The 21,404-nt window shown below is 33.0% G+C and overlaps 1 protein-coding gene across 3 annotated transcripts in view; it reads right to left on the reverse strand.

Annotated features, from left to right (window-relative positions):
- Window positions 1–21,404, reverse strand: part of pou2f2a (POU class 2 homeobox 2a) — a 56,148-nt gene that overhangs the window by 7,523 nt on the left and 27,221 nt on the right. The window contains exons 2-12 of one of the 3 annotated variants that reach the window (XM_073812722.1): window positions 15,690–15,755; window positions 15,179–15,213; window positions 10,772–10,828; window positions 9,864–9,977; window positions 7,123–7,371; window positions 6,458–6,560; window positions 4,832–4,923; window positions 4,013–4,180; window positions 2,560–2,701; window positions 2,324–2,472; window positions 1,805–1,996 (exon numbers count right to left, since the gene is read on the reverse strand). In XM_073812722.1, the coding sequence (XP_073668823.1) occupies window positions 1,805–1,996; window positions 2,324–2,472; window positions 2,560–2,701; window positions 4,013–4,180; window positions 4,832–4,923; window positions 6,458–6,560; window positions 7,123–7,371; window positions 9,864–9,977; window positions 10,772–10,828; window positions 15,179–15,213; window positions 15,690–15,755 (1,367 nt within the window). Of the gene's footprint in view, window positions 1–1,804; window positions 1,997–2,323; window positions 2,488–2,559; window positions 2,702–4,012; window positions 4,214–4,831; window positions 4,924–6,457; window positions 6,561–7,122; window positions 7,372–9,863; window positions 9,978–10,771; window positions 10,829–15,178; window positions 15,214–15,689; window positions 15,756–21,404 lie in introns of all 3 variants that reach the window. The other 2 variants (XM_065286494.1, XM_065286487.1) reach the window with 2 other exon arrangements.

Genomic DNA, 21,404 nt, shown 5'->3' on the forward strand with positions numbered 1-21,404 from the left:
ATTTGATAGTTTTCTTCTGTAAAGAATAAATAACATACATTTAACTTTACAGTAAGTTACTGGCAAACACCTGACAGTAATACTGTAATTTCTACATTTCTGTATTTTCAACATTTTTGCTTAAAATAACCAAAAAAATATTTTTTCTTAAGCACTTAATACAAGAAAAAATCAAGAAAAATTAGCTTACACCTTTGGCATATATTTGTTTTGCTTGTTTTAAGCACACATTCATTTAAATGTAATGTTTTTTTGCTGTTGACTTTGCTTCTATGATGGCATGAAGTTATTTTAACAAAAATACTTTACTGGTTACTAATTGTCAGACTATATCGTGTCTATAGTTAATTAACATAGACGATAAAAATGATGGCAATTGCGTCACTGCAAAAAAGATTTTCAAGAAAAAAATTTCTTAGTATTTTTGTTTTGTTTTCAGTAAAAATATCTAAAAATTCTTAAATTACGATGCTTTTTCTTGATGAGCAAAATGACCCAAGAAATTAAGTCTAGTTTTTAGACCAAAAATATCAAATTTAAGTGATTTTGTGAATAAAACAAGCAAAAAATAATAATAATCTGCCAATGGGGTAAGCAAAAAAATCTTACTAAATTCAAGAAAAATTTGCGTACCCCATTGGAAGATTTTTTTGGTTGTTTTATGCACAAAATTACTTAAATTTGATATTTTTGGTCTAAAAACTAGACATATTTTCTTGGGTCGTTTTGCTCATCAAGAAAAAAGCATCTTAATTAAAAATGTTTTAGATATTTTTACTAAAACAAGACAAAAATACTAAGAACATTTTTTCTTGAAAATAATTTTTTGCAGTGTTGCTGGGTTGTGACTAATAGTGAGATTGGCACAGTGGCGGCCAGTGACTTTTCTTCTGAGGGGCACAAATTCAAAATATGTGTTCGGAGTGTCATGTGTGTGTTGCTCGTCATTTCAAAATATGTATTTGTTGCATCATGTGCACCATGCGTCTTGTCAAAATACGTACCTGCTGCACAAGCATCGAAAGGGTTTATGATAAAAGAGACGCTCACGTTCATAAAATACTCGCAAGACACTCCCTTAACACTAAACTCTGATTACGCATGAGATTATGCGAGTATCTGGCAAATGCGAGGGTTACTTTTATCAAAAACCCTTTAGATGCGTCTGCAGCAGGCAGTTATTTTGACAAGATGCATGATGCACATGGTTCACATGATGCACCAAACATATATTTTGACATGATGGGCTAAATACATGTTGTGACGAGTTTCACATCATGTGACCTCGAAAAAGAAGTCACCGGCCGCCACTGGAGTGGCATATTACTAAATCCTTAGTTATGAAAAATGAAAGGAATCACTGTAGAGTTTAATCAAACTGGCTATGCAAATAATTCGAACTTAATATTTGACATTTTAATTTGATTATTTAAAGAAGTTAAAATATGTCAAAATAAGTCAAAATTTTAAATAGTAAGTTGTTATTCCAATTTGATTAAACTTAAATATTCAAGGCAGCAAAAATGCTTAAATAACGTAACCATATTTCTAAAGCAGAACTGGCAATTAACAAAAAAAACAACTGTATGAATCATGTCACTGTAGTTTATATGCGTTTTTAAAAGTATTGTTCAATAAAACCTTTTTTTTACATTTCATAACCCATCATGACCAGACATGTTTTCTGTAAACTAAATCGAGCACCCATTCTCAACAGTGCTTCATCCAAACATGATTTCAGTGCCAGCCGTCAACCGAAATGACTTGGGGCTAAATCAACAGTAAATGATGTAAGCTGGTGTACCATGTGCGGGCTGTAGCAGGGATTTTTGTGCGTCTGTGCCGGAGGATGGCTGGGCAGGGGGGGAGTGGCGCTGGACGGGTTAATACGTTTCTCTTTCTGCCGCCGGTTACAGAACCAGACGCGGATGACCTCTTTCTCCATGTTGAGCTGCTCGGCCATCAGCAGGATTTCTTCAGAGGTAGGCTTCTGGTTCTGCGGGGGTGACATGAGACATGCCAAATACACGTGGTCAAGCTGACTGAACGATTTTTAGAGGAACCAGAAAATGTGTTGTTTATTATGGTAACAATTCTTATACTATGTATTGCAATAAATGAGTAGACCTGCGTTTCTCCAGAGAGAGTGAGAAAAAATTGCATCAGCATTTTCAAAAAACATGAGCAATATATTTTTATCACGATGCAGCAAAAGAGAGGTCAATCCTAAAGTCAAACTATATGCTGTGTGAAATAATAATCATAATAACCAAAATAAATAAGTGATTTTCTGTAAAACAGTACGGCCATATGTGTGTCTAACCGAGATAAAGTTGCGCTCCAGGGCTATGCGGACGTTGGTCTCGATGCTGGTGCGTTTCTTCCGGCGACGTCCGGGCAAACCTTCAAAGCCCAACAGAGGTGACGACAGTGAACTGGGACTAGGCAGCATGTTGTCGATCGCCATTGTTTCTGTCAAATACACATCTAACATTATTCATGAAGAATATGACTGTGAATTAGTGATAGGAAACAGGTCACAGATGCACAAACACACACCTGCATCGCTCAGCCATTTCTCCAGCAGTGGTTTGAGTTTACACATGTTCTTGAAGCTCAGGTTGAGAGCCTCGAAGCGTGAGATGGTGGTCTGACTGAAATCATTGCCGTACAGTTTGCCCATGGCCATCCCGACATCTCCCTACATGAAGAAATGAATCACAGTTACTGTAGCATGCATTTCATCTAATAATTTGGACAACATTGTGCCAAAATTCTGCTTACACTGCAAAAAATGATTTTCAAGAAAAAATTCTTAGTATTGTCGTCTTGTTTTCAGTAAAAATATCTAATTTTTTTAAATTAAGATGCTTTTTCTTGATGAGCAAGAAAATAAGTCTAGTTTTCAGACCCAAAATATCAAATTTAAGTGATTTTGTGCATAAAACAAAAAAAAATCTTCCAATGGGGTAAGTAAAAATATTTTTACTAAATAAACACTAAATTCAAAAAAAATTAAAGAAAAATTAACTTATCCCATTGGTTTGCTAGTTTAATGCACAAAATCACTTAAATTTGATATTTTTGGTCTAAAACTAGACTTATTTTCTTGGGTCGTTTTGCATCTTAATTTAAGATTTTTTTGATATTTTTACTGAAAACAAGACAAAAATACTAAGATTTTTTTTCTTGAAAATCATTTTTTTTTGCAGTGTGCAGTGCACTGCAAAATATGACTTTCTTAATTTGTATTTTTGTCTTGTTTTCAGTACAAGTATCAAAAAATTCTTAAATAAGGATGTCTTTTCTTGATGATCTAAAAAAATCTGCCAATGGAATAAGAAAGATTTTCTTGAATTGTTATTTAAGTGTTTATGAAAAAATAAACTTATTTCAATTTTTTTTCTTATTCCATTGGCAGGTTCTTTTTTGCTTGTTTAAAGCACTAATTTACTTAAATTGTATATTTTTGTCTAAAAACTAGACTTATTTTTCTAGGTCATTTTGCTCATCAAGAAAATATATCTTTTTTTAAGAATTTTTTGATATTTTTACTCTCATTTTAGTATATAAATAAACTCTTCACATATTGCTTTAACTAATGCTAATGTATACAACTTTATTGTGGACTTACCATAGTTGGTTTCGAAAAAAAGATTTATCTTTTCTTTTTATTTATCAATAAATATATTTTAAAGGGATAGTTCACCCAAAAAAATTCTGTTATCATTTACTCATTTTTAAGTTGATCCAAACCAGTATAAATTTCTTTGTTTTGCTGAACACAGATATTTGTAATCACATTGGCTTCCATAGTAGGAAAGAAAAATACTATGGAAGTCAATGGTTTCATAAAAACATTTCTTAAAATATCTTCCTTTGTGTTGAGCCAAAGAAAGAAATTTATACAGGTTTGTAACAACACGAGGGTGAGTAAATGATGGCATTTTTGGGTGAACTACCCCTTTAAGTATATATTTCGTTACAAAAAATCAAACGTAGGCAAACGCACCTGTGTGAACCCCAGTTTAATTCGCCTCTGTTTGAAAGTTCGTGCAAACTGTTCGAGCTCCTCTAAATCGCTGGGCTCCTCGGCATGTGGCGTCCCCGTGGAAACGGATGTCAGGGGAGGGGCTGAGGAAGGTTTGGGGCTTACAACGCTCTCCACGCTCTTCTCCCTCTGAAATGACCACAGTCTGTCGTCAAGATGATGCTACAGCACAAATTGGGAAAACAAACTACTTTCTCAAACACGTGTGTAGTTTGAGACCACACTTCCATTACAAACATATTTCAAGAAGTTTTCCATTTAATTCTTCATTAAGATTCTTTTACATGCCCTCTGATTCCTACCAGGCCCTCATTGTCAGTAAATTATTTCTGGTAAAACTAAGAATCTTACTTACATTTCTATGTTCAAATTAAATACAATTACACTAAGGTACACTATACATACTATCCACAGTATGCAAATATTCAGTATTATTGTAAACGCTCAGTTGGTAACATTTAAGGAGCTCAGATGCAAAACCCTCTAAGTGCGTCTGACGTTTTCTTGTAAATGAGCATTTTTTATCAGACTCTTTTTTACCAATGGTATTTCTAAATGGCCTGAGGCTGGCATAGAGCGGATTTGAAGCGAAAGTCAAGAGCATTTGTTTAATTTCATTCTCTCATTTTTGATGGAGGGGCCGTTTAGCACCTTTTGCATCCTGAGCTCCTCATACAGTATGTCAATCTGTTCCATTCAAAATGTTTTGAATTCATGATTGTTGTTAATCATATATTAAGTGTTTCTGACAATAAGATGGAGTGTTTCCTATTAATTTACCTGTGCTTGGAGCCCCAGCCTGGGTGGGGGGGTCAACAGACTCCCTGGGTTCTGCTGAGGTAGTGAAATCAGATTTTGTGTCGAAAGCAAACCTGAGAGTAAGCCAGGGAAAAAGAGAGATGAAGAGAAAGAGAAAGGCAGAAATATAAATGAATTAATGTAATATAAATATATTTATTTATTTACTTATTATATTATATATATATATATATATATATATATATATATATATATATATATATATATATATATATATATATATATATATATATATATATATACATACATATATATATACATACATATATACATATATATATATATATATATATATATATATATATATATATATATATATATATATATATACATACATACATACATACATACATACATACATACATACATACATACATACATACATACATATATATATATATATATATATATATATATATATATACATATACATACATACATATATATATATATATATATATATATGCAATGGCCCTTCTTCAATTATTCCTTACATATATACTGTATGTGTATGTATAAGGGTAAATGCATAGATATGACTTAGAAACTCATTAAACAAATTTTACATAACAATGTAGATAAAAGGCCTTTAAACTTTTTAGGCCAAGAATTTTGTAAAAATATGCACCATTTGTGTCAAATCAACATATATTTTATGTTACATTAATTTAACAAATTAAGTTAAACAATTTCAACTTGTTTTGCCAACTTATCACAAGCTTAAACTTCAAATATTGAAGTAGTTGTTTTAACTTTATGCTGCATATTTTAAAAGAAGGAGCAGGGACCCCTAGTACATGTCATATTAAGAGTAAGACTATATTTATTATTATTATTTATTACCAGTGGCGGCTCATGACTGCTCATCTGAGGGGTGCAAATATAATATGAGTGTCATGTGTGTTGCTTGTGTTTTCAAAATATGTGTTTGTTGCATCATGTGAACCATGTGCATCACGTGTTTTGTCAAAATAAGTGCCTGCTGCACACCCGTCAAAACCGTTTATGATAAAAGAGACGCTCACGCTCACAAAATACACACAAGACACTCCCTTAACAGTAAACTCTGATTACGCATGAGATTATGCAAGTTACTGGCAAACACGAGCGTCTCTTTTATCATAAACCCTTTAGACGCATCTGCAGCAGGCACTTATTTTGACAAGACACGTGAAGCAGATAGGATCTCTCGAGACGCCGAACACATATTTTAAAATTACGGGCTACATACATGTTGTGATGAACTTGGCATCGAGCGCCCACAAAAAAGAAGTCACCAGCCGCCACTGTTTATAACACATATTTTGTTATGATGGTTGTGTTACGAAGATATTAAAATAAAAAATGTCACTTTAACTTAACATAGATTTTATTGAGCCAATGTTATGCTCTTCATTTTAAGTTTTAATTACTAGCCCATTAATGCAATTTCATTTTTCCCAAAACATTTTTTTGCATTCAAACAATATTTGGAGGACCCCCGTAATACTACCACGGACCCCCAAGGGTCCCCAGACCCCCTGTTAAAAACTCACGGTGTAGATTGTTCATCATATGATAATTAAATTATAAAGGGTCATGTGTTACCCTGCTGGCCCTGCTGAGCCTGAGGCAGAAGGAACTGATGTGACTGTAGATGATGACCAGGCATCAGAACCAACTGCTGTAACTGCAACAACTGCTGAATGTCCTTCAGAGAGAAAACCAGACAGTTATGAAGATGAAAAGAAGAAACACAGAACAAAAATGAGGGGGGAATTTCTTCCTTTACATTGGATATGCGGAAGATGCTTTTATCCAAAACGACTTCGACTTAAGTTCCTGAAAGGCTCTTTGTCTGCCTAACTGATTCCACAAAAAAAATTTTAAGCGCTAGTTTCTCTGTAGTGGATAAAGGCTCATATAAAAATGTTAACCTTATGGTAAATAACCCTTTATACAGTGAATTTAAACTATATTGAATTAATATAAGTAGGAATCAAACCTATGACGTTTACTCTAACACAATACCAACACAATGCTCTATCCCTTAAGCTACAAGAAAAGACTAAATAACCCTTAATTGCCCTTTAAATAACTTACAACCATCCAAAAACTATAACTGCACCCCACTACAAACAATCCCTAATACATTGCACATTTCTCTCATAGGCTTTATTTATACCCTACTAGCAGCTGATTCGCTGTAAGGCGGTTCGAGCCTCCAATCAAAAATACACTTTTTTTAAAAAAACTGGGATTTGCAGCTGTACCTGGGCAGTGAGTTGGATAGGCTGCGATAAAGCTAGTTGAGGCGGAGCTTGCTCGGCTTTGGCTTGACTCTGGGCATGTGCTGCTGCCTGATTGGCCTGCTGCTGTTGCGTCTGCTGCTGCTGATGATTGGCTGCTGCAGCTGCGTGGGCGGCATGCGCTGCGTTGGACTGTTGCACGGCCGCAGCTAACAGCTGCGCTTGAGCCTGCTGCAACAACAGCTGCTGCTGTGCAGGGAGCAGAGCGGCCAGCTGAGGAGAGCAAGATGAGGAGGGAAAAATGGAGAGAAAAGATAGAGAACAGCGTCACCAAGCAGCAAAAGAAGCTAAAAGCATTGTTTCAGGAGATCCCAAGCATGCAGGGTAGTTTCTAAAGATCCTATGGTAAAGCATAGTGAAATTACAGGACACACATTAACCAAAAGCAGTTACCAGAAGCACAGGGTGAAAGAGAGAGAGAGAGAGAGAGAGAGAGAGAGAGAGAGAGAGAAAGAGAGAGAGAGAGAGAGAGCAAGAGAGACATCAGTGTATCCATGTGTCATGTTGTTTTTCAAGACTGATCACACGGAAAATTTTATTAATTTATTTGTGTCCATGGCACGAAATTCAGATTTTTCGTGCCTTGAGCATGAATGTCTTTTCGTGTCACTAGTGCGATTTTCTATAAATAGTTTTTCGTGTCCGTTGCACGACTTTCGTGTAATTTTATGTATTGTTTTTTTCTTCAATTTTCTTACCATTGTCGCTTGAGCTTGGGGTTAGAATCACTTTCTGTTAAATTTTTTGACATCCTAACCCAAATCCCAACCCTAACCCCAACTCAAGGTACGAATAGTTTTAAAACGGAAAACAATACATAAAATGAAACGAAAAAGAAAGTCGTGCCAGGGACATGAAAACTATTTATAGAAATTTGTGTGAGTGACACGAAAAAGACATTATAGTTATGTATATTATATGAATTATATGAAAAAAGCTGAATTTCGTGCCATAAAAATTTTCGTGACAATAACACGACTTTCCATGAGATCATGTTGTGTTTTTAAAACAGTGAAAGCTTTCAGTTGAAATATTACATAATAAAAGAAAGGATTTTGTTGAATTAAATAATTCCTACAATTTAGTTTACAAAAAGAGAAAAATTGGAAACCCCTGCATTATACACTACAAAAAATTATTTTCAAGAAAAAAAATCTTATTATTAACAGTATTTTTGTTTTGTTTTCATTAAAAATATCTAAAAATTCTTAAATTAAGATGCTTTTTTCTTGATTAGCAAAACGACCCAAGAAAATAAGTTACCAAAAATATAAAATTTAAGTGTTTTTGTCCATAAAACAGGGGAAAAAAATCTGCCAGTGGGGTAAGCAAAAAAATCTTGAACATTTTTCTGAAAACAAATTCAAGAAAAATTTGCCTACCCCATCAGCAGATTTTTTTGCTTGTTTGATTTTTTATTTTTTATAAAACACTTATTTTCTTGGGTCATTTTGCTCATCAAGAAAAGGCTTCTTAATTTAAGAATTTTTAGAAAAAATTTTTTTTTCTTGAAAATCTTTTTTTGCAATGTATGAACTCTGAAAATCAATAATGATTGCAATCGGTACGCTGCATAGCAAAAGTGATTGTAAATTAATGCGTATGAATACACACAAAGTTAATCGTACAAAAACATTACAGAAAAAAAACAATAAAAACCCTGCCCCTTCCCCAATGTCACAGGGGCAAAAGCAATTTGTACAAAAATGCACAAATTTGGTCGTATAAATAAATACGAAGTAGACACCTTGTAAAATACGTATGAATTGCCATGAGAAGTTATTTTATATTAATAAATAAACTGTTTAATACAATTGTAGATCAGGCATTATTAAAGGTGCAATGTGTAACCTGTGATAAAGGGACAGTTCACCAAAAAATGTAAAGCCTGTCATCATTTACTCGCCCTCATGTTGTTACGAACCTGTATAAATTTCTTTGTTCTGATAAACACAAAGAAAGATATTTTGAGAAATGTCCATAATCAAACAATTCGTGGACCCCTTTTTCTTCAATAGTATTCGTTTTTCCTACTATGGAAGTGAATGGGGTCCACAAACGGTTTGATTACCAACATATCTCAAAATATCTTCCTTTGTGTTCATCAATTTCACAATGAAATTTATATAGGTTTGTAACAACATGAGAGTGAGTAAATGATGAATCATTTTTGGGTAAACTATCCCTTTAAGAAGGATCTCTTGACGGATATGCAATATAATATACATAACTATATTATCAATGGTGTATAAAGACCTTACATAATGAACTGTATTATTTTTATTACCTTAGAATTAGTCGTTTTATTTACATAAACCACAAGGACCCTTAGATAGAAGTCCCATTTTGCGCAGCCATGTTTTGAAGTAGTCCAAACTTGTCTATAGAGCGCGTTTTTCACTTCGTTGTCTCAGACGATGACATGATTGTTTCTATGCGTTTTGAAAGGGATGGGTGATTGGTTGCAATTCACAGTCTCACCACTAGATGCCACAAAAAATCTACACATCGGTCCTTTAAATATTTGTATACGTTTCTTCTTTCTATCGCAACAATTTAAAAATATTTAAAATATCTACTTTGGTGTTTTCCACATAAAAACATGTTATGTGAGGTCCTTATATATATGTGTGTGTGTGTGTTGTGCACGTGCGTTTGTGTTTGCACGTGCTTGTTTGTGTACGTGTGCTTGTGTAATCACATACCCCTGCGAGTTGACTGCCAGCCAGCATGAGTTGTGTGTGTTGTAGAGTAGGCTGAGCTTGTGGAGGTGGAGGACCATGAACACTGGTCATCTCAACAGATTCTTCTGCTTTAACCTAAACACACACAAATATAAACACATAAATATACAAAAACATATACAAAAAGTCTCTGCTTTAAACATAAAACACATACACAAACACACACAATAAAAAACACACTGATCCTCAGAGCTCACCTATTAAATACAAACACACATTTATGCATATGAATACTCAAACCTGCTGAGTTTGCTTTAACCCAAACACACACATACATATACACACAGTACAGTATACACACAAACAACATAAAACCACACAACTTTAACCCAATAAAGATATATGATAATAATAAATATTATTATTAAATAAATTAACACATTGATAAATATGTATAGTAACCATCTAGGCTACTGTATAACAAATTAAATCCAAATGAATCTAATAAACTAACACACAAAGTGTATAACCATAAATTAACTTTCACTAGTAGCTTACTTACAGCTTTAGATGAAGAGCAGGAGTACACTGGTTAAGCAGTTAGTATAAATCCAGTAACAGAAGTGTCTGAACTAATGCAGCATTCCCACTCTCCTTTATCAATCCCTCCCTTTCTTATTTACCATACACGTGTCAACTCTCTCTCTCTCTCTCTCTCTCTCTCTCTCTCTCTCTCTCTCTCTCTCTCTTTCTGTCTGTCTCTTTCTTTCTGTCTGTCTCTTTATCTATCTCATGTATTGTGTCTAACATCTAGTTAGGAATGCTGAAGTACTAAAGAAACTCATTTGCATATTACCATCTCAACGCAGATCACCTGAGGACATTCGTGTTAGTAAACGGAGATAAAGGGTAAGCGTTAGGTAACACACCTTTGTGTTGCTGGGAGCAGGAGACAGGCAGAAAGGGCTTGTTTTCATAGGCTGGGTCTAAATAGGACAGACAAAAGAACAGCTTAAACAGACAGCAATAAACATTAGTACAAATGAATGTGTTATCTGTGATTATCACACGGCTCTTCAAAATGCTTGATTCTGATTGGCCGTCGCGACATTCCAAGGTATGTTATTCCGAGATACAATCGCCTGAAATATATATATATGATTAAACCAAATAATGTGTTTGTGACATTTGAGCGTCTTATCTTAAAACCAAAAGTAAATGGGTTTTTCTCATGGAAGGTCGGCATTCGCTAAAAATTAGTAAAATAAAATATTTAATAAATATTAAATGCTCCTTACATTACTTACGAGGTAAACAGACACATAATAAGCGTGAAAATTTACAGACAGACGGTTGTTATCGCAAAATAATAATCCTTATCACACTGTCTGGCTTATTTTTGCGATAATAACATTGTAAAAAAATTCTAAAGAATTTTTGAATAAAACAACGCTCCTCCGTCTTCTTATTCGTTAGATAACTCCTCTCTTGGGGGCTCACAGGATTGCATTAAAGTAACACTTTGGGATCTGGCCGGAAGTAGTAGGTCACTTGTTAATGTTTAAAGGAAGACACCACCGTTTATCAATATTTTATTATGTTCTCACCTCAACTTAGACAAATTAATACATACCTATCTTTTTCAATTCGTGCACTTCTTCTTTGTACAGCGCATCGTGAATGTATTAGCATTTAGCCTAGCCCCATTCATTCCTTAGGATCCAAACAGGGATGAATTTAGAAGGCACCAAATACTTCCATGTTTTCCCTATTTAAAGACTGTTAAATGAGTAGTTACACGAGTAAGTATGGTGGCACAAAATAAAAAATTTTTTGGAGCCAAAGCAATGAATCGGGATAGGCTAAATGCTAACACATCCAAGAAGCTCTCCAAAGGTGTCATTTACACTTGGGATGCAGGGGACATGTCCCCACCACTTTTTGAAAGCATTTGGTTAAAATGTTCTGAAATATCAGACAATACCTGTGCGACTTACACTGCAAAAATGACTTTCTTACTTAGTACTTTTTTCTTGTTTTTAGTAGAAATATCTAAAAATTCTTAAATTAAGATGCTATTTCTTGATGAGCAAAATGACCTAAGAAAATAAGTCTAGTTATTAGACAAAAAAATATACAATTTAAGTAAATTTTTGATTAAAACAAGCAAAAATATCTGCCAATGGGGTAAGAAAAAAATCACAAAATAAGATTTCTTTTTTCTTAAACACTTAACTTAAGCAAACATTTCTCACCCCATTGGCAGAAATTCTTAGCATTTTGTCTTGTTTTTAGTAAAAATATAAAAAAATTCTTAAATTAAGATGATATTTCTTGATGAGAAAAAAAGTCTAGTTTTTAGACCAAAAATATCAAATTTAAGTGATTTTGTGCATAAAACGAGCAAAAAATCTGCATGGGGTAAGCATTTTTTTCCTGAAATTTTCTTGAATTTAGTGTTTAAGAAAACTTTTCAAGATTTTTTTGCTCTCCCCATTGGCAGATTTTTTGCTTGTTTTAGGCACAAAATCACTTAAATTTGGTATTTTTAGTCTAAACACTAGACTTATTTTCTTAGGTCATTTTGCTCATCAAGAAAAAGCATCTTAATTTAAGAATTTTTAGATATTTTTACTGAAAACAACACAAAAATACTAAGAAAATTTTTCTTGAAAGTCATTTTTTGCAGTGTACGACTGGTTTTGTGGTCCAGGGTCACATATGTTGCGTTGTGTGCTTTTGTGTGTTTTCTTAATGAATTTTATTGTAATCATTGACTTAACGTGCTGCTGTTTTCTACAGTATGGTGCTTTGGCACTGTTCGGTTGAGCTGGTGTTGCAGGGACTGTTACATGTGCAGTCGACATTGTTGAGGGTTTTATGCTGAGTATTTTTGTGTTGTTGACCGGCCTACACATTTTTGATGCGCCGTTATTCAACATTTTTTAAAACATTCTGCTGTAATGTTTTTTCATCTGATCTTTTGTCCCCACCACTTTTCAACACAAACTGACGCCCCTGAAGCTCTCTACAAAGATTAAAAGTGGACGCATTGAATAAAGATAGGTATGTTTTAATTGATCTAAGTTGAGGTAAAACATAGTAAAATATTGAAAAACAGTGGTGTTTTCCTTTAATGTTCATTTAACTTTGAACAAACTGTTTCCAGTAAATAACATACATTTTAATCTACAGCAAGTTACCGGCAAACAGCTACATAACTCAGCAAAAAGTTTTACAGTAAACCATCTGCCTACACACCATTCCTTACTTGTCTCAGGGCTGTACTGTTGTATCTGTGCTAATTACAGTCTTACTTTTTATTAGGTGTCTATAATTACTATGTCATCTTAAGAAAATGTATAATACAATGAACCTATTATGTACAGGTGTCAAAATGTCATATTTAAAATATCTCTATGGGGTGGTTTAGGAAGTTAAACCCCTAAAGGCGAAGTGCACGATATCTGAAAAACCGCTTTGGTAAAGAGAGTCGGGCCGACTACCAAAACACACTTGTAGCCAATCAGCAAAAAGGGGCGTGCTACTAAATAACATCGTTGCCTGGGTTGTGTATGTGTGGGGCAGGTCTATCAAAAGAAGGTCCAGATTCTATTGGGGTAGGGGCGTGTTTGTTTAGGTGATTTCAAATGTCAACATTGGCTTTTAGAGATTATGGACCCTACCTTTAAATGCATGAATGTCATTATCACCAATCATTATTACATATTTGGGTCTTTAGTGACTCAGAATGTATATCAAGTGCCGTTCTCTAATCTTCCTTATTAGTAAAAAGCTATTCTAATACTTCATTAACAATCGAGGAGCACAAATGCAAAAGCTGCTAAACACCACCTTTGTCGAAAACAAGATAATGATATATTATTAACCCAATGCTCTCGGCACGTATTATATGTTTATCATATAATTTCGTTTCAAATCCGCTTAATCCCACTCTCAGGCCATTCAGAAATACCGGTTTCTTTGCAAAATCCATTAAGAAATCCATAAAGAGTCTGATAAAAATGCTTATTTACAAGAAAACACACTTAGAGGGGTTTGCATCTGAGCTTTTCAATTACAAAATGATAAAATAAAGCATAGCACTGTAAAAAAAAAAATCCGTAGAAATTGCAGCTGGGTTGCCGGTAACTTACGGTAGATTTAATTTATGTTATTTACTGCATTTTGTTCGAAGTTAAATGAACATTAAACTTTTACAAGTCTTTGTCTTTACAGAGTAAAACTAAAAAAACATCATCAAGCAAAACATTCTGGGAAACAAAAGCTGAAGCAAAAAACTGAAAAAGGTTGATGATGATTTCTGGTTCCCAGAATGCTTTGCATGAGGCTGTTATTGTATAGTTTTATTCTGTAAAGATAAAGACTTGTTAATATTTAAAATTTATTCAACTTTGAACAAACTCTTGCCAGTAAATAACATAAATTAAAATCTACGGTAAATTACCGGCAACCTAGCTGCAATAACATTGTAATTTCTACAGAATTTTTTAACAGTGTATGTTGCTTTGTCTTGACATTTTATTTGTCAACAGATGCTAAAACAGGATTAAAATCAAACTGAAAACGCAGGCTGATGTTAAAACAACTTGGTTTTGCAAGTCATTTCAACATAATATATATATTTTTAAATAAAGTAACAAAAAATATATGTTGATTTGACAAAAATGTTTCATATTTTTTACAGTGCATGCACTAATGAAATATTAGTTCTCTTAAGACATAAGAAACGCATTTAAAGTTTAAATAAATGCATTCTGTAGACAACTTACCGACTCCAGGCTGAACATAATTCATAATATTTGTATGTGCTTACAAAAATGATTGTTTTGGTTTATACACAGAACATTGCACCACTAATCCTTTTAACATATACAACATATATTTTTATGTTACTTTAACTTAAAAAGTTAAGATAAACCATTTCAACTTGATTTTATAAGTTATGTCCACTTTTCACAAGCCAAAAAAAGTAGGTTGAATTAACTTGCAAAACTAAGTTGTTTTAACTTCATGCCGCATTTTTTCTTAACAGTGATTTAACAGTGTCACATTAAAGTGTATTATATCGAATTTCTGTTTTCTGTTTTATATTTTCTTTGTCATATACATTGCAAAAAGTGCTATATAAATGTATTTATGTTGAATTATACAAGTTTTTTATGTATTAAACTATAACAGTTCTGTAAAACTCTTTAAAAATGGTGTTTGTATCAGTTTTTGATATTCATAAAATCTAATAATCATAGTGGAAACAATAGCTATAGTTTGTTTTAATAAAACACTTGAAGTGAGTTGTGTAGATGTTCACACACCTGATCACCGGCCTCTGGACTGTTCCTCTCAGAGTCTGTAAAACACACACAGACACACACAGACATCAGGTCAGAGTATCGCCTCAGGCTCCAGCCCTTACATCAACAAAGCATGGTCTGGTTAGCCAGAGGCATTGCATTATTGGAATACCATGGAGCGTTTAACCTGAGTTACTTTTGCTGGTTTGTGTGTGTGTGGGGGGGGGATATCAGATTGGTGGCCCCTGCTGACTAAAGTGTTCTGTGTGTGTGATTCACACAAAATGGAAAATGTGAGAATTGTGACAAAACAAAATCTCATCACATCGAAGAATAGTCATGAATCACAGTTCACAGGGGGCGATGAAACACGATCGGCGAATCTCTCCCACAATATCACACGTGGAAACATTTAATCTTGACATTTGAATTGTGCTTTGACATTTGTAGTGAATATTATTATGAATGCCTAAATATTAAGCCTTTAATGAGTATTCACATGCAGAGAAAATCATATCAAAAATAATTTTACCTGTACTGTCCATTAGAATCTCAGCTCCCGTCTTGTCATCTATTACGGCTTTTGACATCCTGATATCTGCAGAAACCAAGAGAGAAACTGCCTGATTAACACTTATTACAACAGATATCAATCATCCTTAGAAACATTTACTGTACATTTATATATTCATTCATACATTTTCATGACCTTTTTTGCGCTGCCAATGCTAGACAGGAACACATAAAAGAGTAGCTGACAAAAACACATCAGAATATCAAATATAATTTAGGTTATGTATAGGGTAAAGCGTGTTACAAGTAGTGTAACTGGTCACCATTTTTTGTGTTCCCGATTTCAATCACCTTTCAATTTTTGCAATTTACTTATTTGTGTGTATGACACATGACATGAAATTGCAAATATGCCATTTTGTCTATAATAATAATAAAAAAAAAATCAAATTCTGTTTACAACTGTTTTAAATAAAGGGACCTTCATATTAACTACCTGACCAACAACACCTGAACTGCCTGAAATGTTATCATTTTTCATTGACCTGAAATTGGTCAAAACCTCATCACTAGTCAATTTTAAATACTTTTAACACATCAAAATATCGAATATAAAAGTATAATTTAGGTTATAGAAATGTCTAGGGTAAAGCGTGTTAAAAGTAGTGTAACTGGTCACAATTTCTTTGCCCTTTTGATTTAAATCACTTTCAATTTTTGCAATTTACTTATATGTGTGGTATGACACATGACATGAAATTTCAAATGTGCCAATTTGTCTATAAATTAAAAATAGATCAAATTCTGTTTTCAACTGTTTTAAATGAACGGGACTTTATACCTGACTACCAACTACACCTGAACTGCCTGAAATATTATCATTTTTCATTGACCTAAAATTAGTCAAAAACTCATTACTAGTCAATTTTAAATACTTTAACACATCAAAATATCAAATATAATATAGGTTATAGAAATGTGTAGGGTAAAACGTGTTAAAAGTAGTGTAACTGGTCACCATAACTTTTTGTTTCTCGATTTCAATCACCTTTCAATTTTTGCTATTTACTTTTATGTGTGGTATGACACATGACATGAAATTGCAAATATGCCATATTGTCTATGAATTGTATTTTTTGTTAAAAGATAAAATTCTGTTTACAACTGTTTTTAATGAAGGGAACTTCATATTAACTACCTGACTACCAACAACACCTGAACTGCCTGAAATGTTATCATTTTTCATTGACCTGAAATTGGTCAAAAACCCATCACTAGTCAATTTTAAATACTTTAACACATCAAAATATCATATATAATTTAGGTTATAGAAATGCAAATTGTAAAGCATGTTACAAGTAGTGTCACTGGTCACCATTACTTTGTGTTTCCGATTTCAATCACCTTTCAATTTGGTATGACACATGACATGAAATTGCAAATATGCCATATTGTCTATAATAAAACAAAAATCAAATTCTGTTTACAACTGTTTTAAATGAAGGGAGCTTCATGTCAACTAACTGACTACCAACTGCACATAAACTGCTTGAAATGTTATCATTTCCATTGACCTGAAATTAGTCAAAAAAGCAACTCATCACTAGTCAATCTTAAATACTTTAACACATCAAAATATCGAATTTAAAATATAATTTAGGGTATAGAAATGTATAGGGTAAAGCATGGTACAAGTGTAACTGGTCACCAATACTTTGTGTTTCCCGATTTCAATCACCTTTTAATTTTTGCAATTTACTTATTTTTGTGCATGAGACATGAAATTGCAAATATGCCATGTTTTCTTTTATAATTATTATTTTTTAAAGATAAAATTCTGTTTACAACTGTTTTAAGTGAAGGGAACTTTATGTCAACTACCTGACTACCAACTACACCTGAACTGGCTGAAATTTTAGAAATTTTTATTGACCTGAAATTAGTCAAAAAGCAACTCATCACTAGTCAATTTTAAATACTTGAACACATCAAAATATCAAATATAATTTAGGTTATAGAAATTTGTAGTGTAAAGCGTGTTACAAGTAGTGTAACTGGTCACCATTTCTTTGTGTTTCCGATTTCAATCACTTTAAATTTTTGCAATTTACTTATATGTGTGGTATGACACATGACATGAAATTGCAAATATGCCATATTTTCTAATTTAAATACTTTAACACATCAAAATATCGAATATAAAATATAATTTAGATTATAGAAATTTGTAGTGTAAAGCGTATTACAAGTAGTGTAACTGGTCACAATTTCTTTGTGTTTCTGATTTCAATCACCTTTAAATTTTTGCAATTTATATGTGTGGTATGACACATGACATGAAATTGCAAATATGCCATATTGTCTAATTTAAATACTTTAACACATCAAAATATCGAATATAAAATATAATTTAGATTATAGAAATTTGTAGTGTAAAGCGTGTTACAAGTAGTGTAACTGGTCACAATTTCTTTGTGTTTCTGATTTCAATCACCTTTAAATTTTTGCAATTTACTTATATGTGTGGTATGACACATGACATGAAATTGCAAATATGCCATATTGTCTATAAATTGTATTTTTTTGATAAAAACAAATTCTGTTCACAACTGCTTTAAATGAAGGGAACTTCATATTAACTACCTGACTATCAACTACACCTGAACTGCCTGAAATGTTATCATTTTTCATTGACCTGAAATAAGTCATGCAACTCATCACTAGTCAATTTTAAATACTTTAACACATCAAAATAAGTAAATAATTTGAATATGTTACAGCAACTCATCAAATTTTTTCAATTGTAGCCTGAAATGACTTTTACATCCAATTTTTGTATACGTAATAATTCAAGACTTTACAATGTACGCCGTTTAGACATTATTTGAAATATTGCTCTTGCTACACCCAACAATTGAATAAAAATGGCTAAAGAAATGCACAGTGTAAGTAAATGCAATTAACCTTCAACCCAAAATTCAATTCCACCATCAACCAAAATTCAGCATCCCGCTCCACAGCTCTATCCATCTTTTCTTTCTCCTTTATTTTCTATTTCATTGTGCTTTTGGTCCTGTTTGACACTCTCTTCATCCTAATACAGCACCTGCGCCACACACAGCGCTGCAGAAACATAGCAGCATGTCCCATCCTGCACAGCATCATTCATATAGATACACACACACGCAAGCACAGTACCAATAGCTGTTAATGCAGACGGGAGAGGATTTCATCCCGTGAGAGCATGTGCACTTCACAGACGGATAACAGCTTTTCTCTTTCTTACTCGGGGTAAAATTGATGACCACCTTAAACCATCCACACAGTCATTTCCAAAAACTAATACATGAGCCTCTAGTTTATTTTTCCTTGAATTAGGTCATATATGTATATACTTCTTTATACTGTTTATAATACAACATTAATCTTCAATAAAAGACATTTAAAAAAGGATATGTAATGTATGGAAGCAACCAAGCAGTGAAAAGCATGAAAGCAAAATTATAATAAACAAATAAGAAACTAAAAATTATTTTACTTTTCGAAACGAATCATGCCAACAATATATAAACAACATTTTATTTAACCATTAAACAACCAGTTTGCCTACACAACAGTTTAATGCACGTCCTAAAGCTAATAATTTTAGTAATTTAAGTTTTAAAATTTGTCAAAAAATCTTAATATAAGCAAACTAAATATTAAGTATTCTTTATTCAACAAAATTCCCTTTTTAAACTGAATATATTTTTAATGAATGTTTCAAAAATGAAACACTCGCCGAAAAATCCCTCCCAAATCTTTCCCACTGCACTTACAATACACAGCCACAAATAAACACAAGCAATGTATTAACCCAACAGTAAAACTAGCAGTTGAATAAGCTGTATTGTATGTCAGTTAAGCGTGATATATTTCTCAAATGAAGTATCGCAGGTCGGTGTACTTGTGACTCACCGTAATGTTTTCCCTCTTTGAGTCCTCTGTACAGTCAATGAGAATAACTGCTTCACCCTATAGGTCACTATCACGACTGTGGGAGATTTTTGGTGGTTCACAAATTTCACTAGCTTTAGTCATAGAAGGCAAACTCGATTTAAAGCCTCTTTCCAACCGTAGCAAACGAAACCTCTCCTCCGCCACCCACCGCATTCGAGCCGGTTACTAAATTAGGATGAATTACTCACTGATATTGATAGTCAAATGAGTTCAAATGAGAGAAAAGATTGATCACCTGCTTCCAGACAGTCACGCTGGTGAGGTGAACTGTAGATGGGCAGCACACTGTAAAATCACAGTCAACGTGACACTGAATTGTCATAACGTGAAGCCACGAAAGGCCTAGAGAGGCAAATACGACGTGCTGGTTACATAAAAGTGTCTAGCACTTCCTTCATCTGTCTGTGTCTGGCTTAAGACCACCCATCACTTTGAAATGAAAGGTTACATTTAGAAAGCCATAGCTGAAGCTTAACCTAAACCTAAAGCTCTTCAGAAAACATATCAGAAACTAACACTATGATTTGAATGTATTATAATGTTACAGGAATAATGTTTTTAACAATATTGCTAAAAAACACTAAAGAGACAAGACAAGAAGAAGAGAGCAAAGTTTGTGTTTAAAATAAAACTTTTGGTTAAATTAATTTAGACATAAAAAAAATGCAGCATGAAGTTAAAACAACTTGTCAATTAAAATTTAATTTAAAAAATAACATAACTTATAAAAACAAGTTGAAATTGTTTAACTTAATTTGTTATGATAAAGTAACATTAAAATATATGTTGGTTTGACAAAAATGCTGCATTTTTTACAGTGTAAATATTTAGAAGCATTTATTACTGAAATCGTTTTGATTACTTATTTTAGTAATAAAACTGTTTGTGTATTTTTTTATTACTCAAACAGCCCATTTTATATATTATACACTTATTTATATATTAATATCACTATATTTATGTATAATATTTTATTTCTAGACTTCTTTTTTATTTACTTAATTTGATATCAGGTTCACTGAAGAATAAAAAATAAGTTTTACAACACACTTTAACATCAAATATATTTTTAAAGAGAATAAAATAATTTTTTTACATTAGGTTTAAGCCAAGGTAATTTTGTTAATAATTTAAGGGCACAATATAATATATGAATAATTGACCAAAACCTTTAAAATACCCAACACGTGCTGTGATATCTATATCTGATCTATTATTCTGATGACACTTTAATTAACGGTTGGAAAAATGTGACAGTTTTTGTCACATGCCATATATTGTGTATCACTATTACCCACAAACCTCTCTGCTACATGAGTCAATATAGTGTCATTCACATTTCCTGTTTAAACCTGTGGTATCACACACACACATACACACACACACGAGAGAGAGAGAGAGAGAGAGAGAGAGAGAGAGAGAGAGAGAAGAGAGAGAGAGAGAGAGAGAGAGAGAGAGAGAGAGAGAGAGAGAGAGAGAGAGAGAGAGAGAGAGAGAGAGAGAGAGAGAGAGAGAGAGAGAGAGAGAGAGAGAGAGAGAGAGAGAGAGACATAAGTTATGGCTGACTGAAGGAAACAAATTGACAAGTCAATTCATGTTTCTGAGAACTTTTGATTGCACAATGAAACAAAATTCACGAAATAATGAACTCATTTGCATATAATACACATAACATTAAGAAGATGCATGCATAAAATGCATGTAATGCACTTTAAAAGGCTTTGGACAATAGCAT

Source organism: Paramisgurnus dabryanus, chromosome 19 (genome assembly GCF_030506205.2).
Source record: "Paramisgurnus dabryanus chromosome 19, PD_genome_1.1, whole genome shotgun sequence".
NCBI lineage: Eukaryota > Metazoa > Chordata > Actinopteri > Cypriniformes > Cobitidae > Paramisgurnus > Paramisgurnus dabryanus.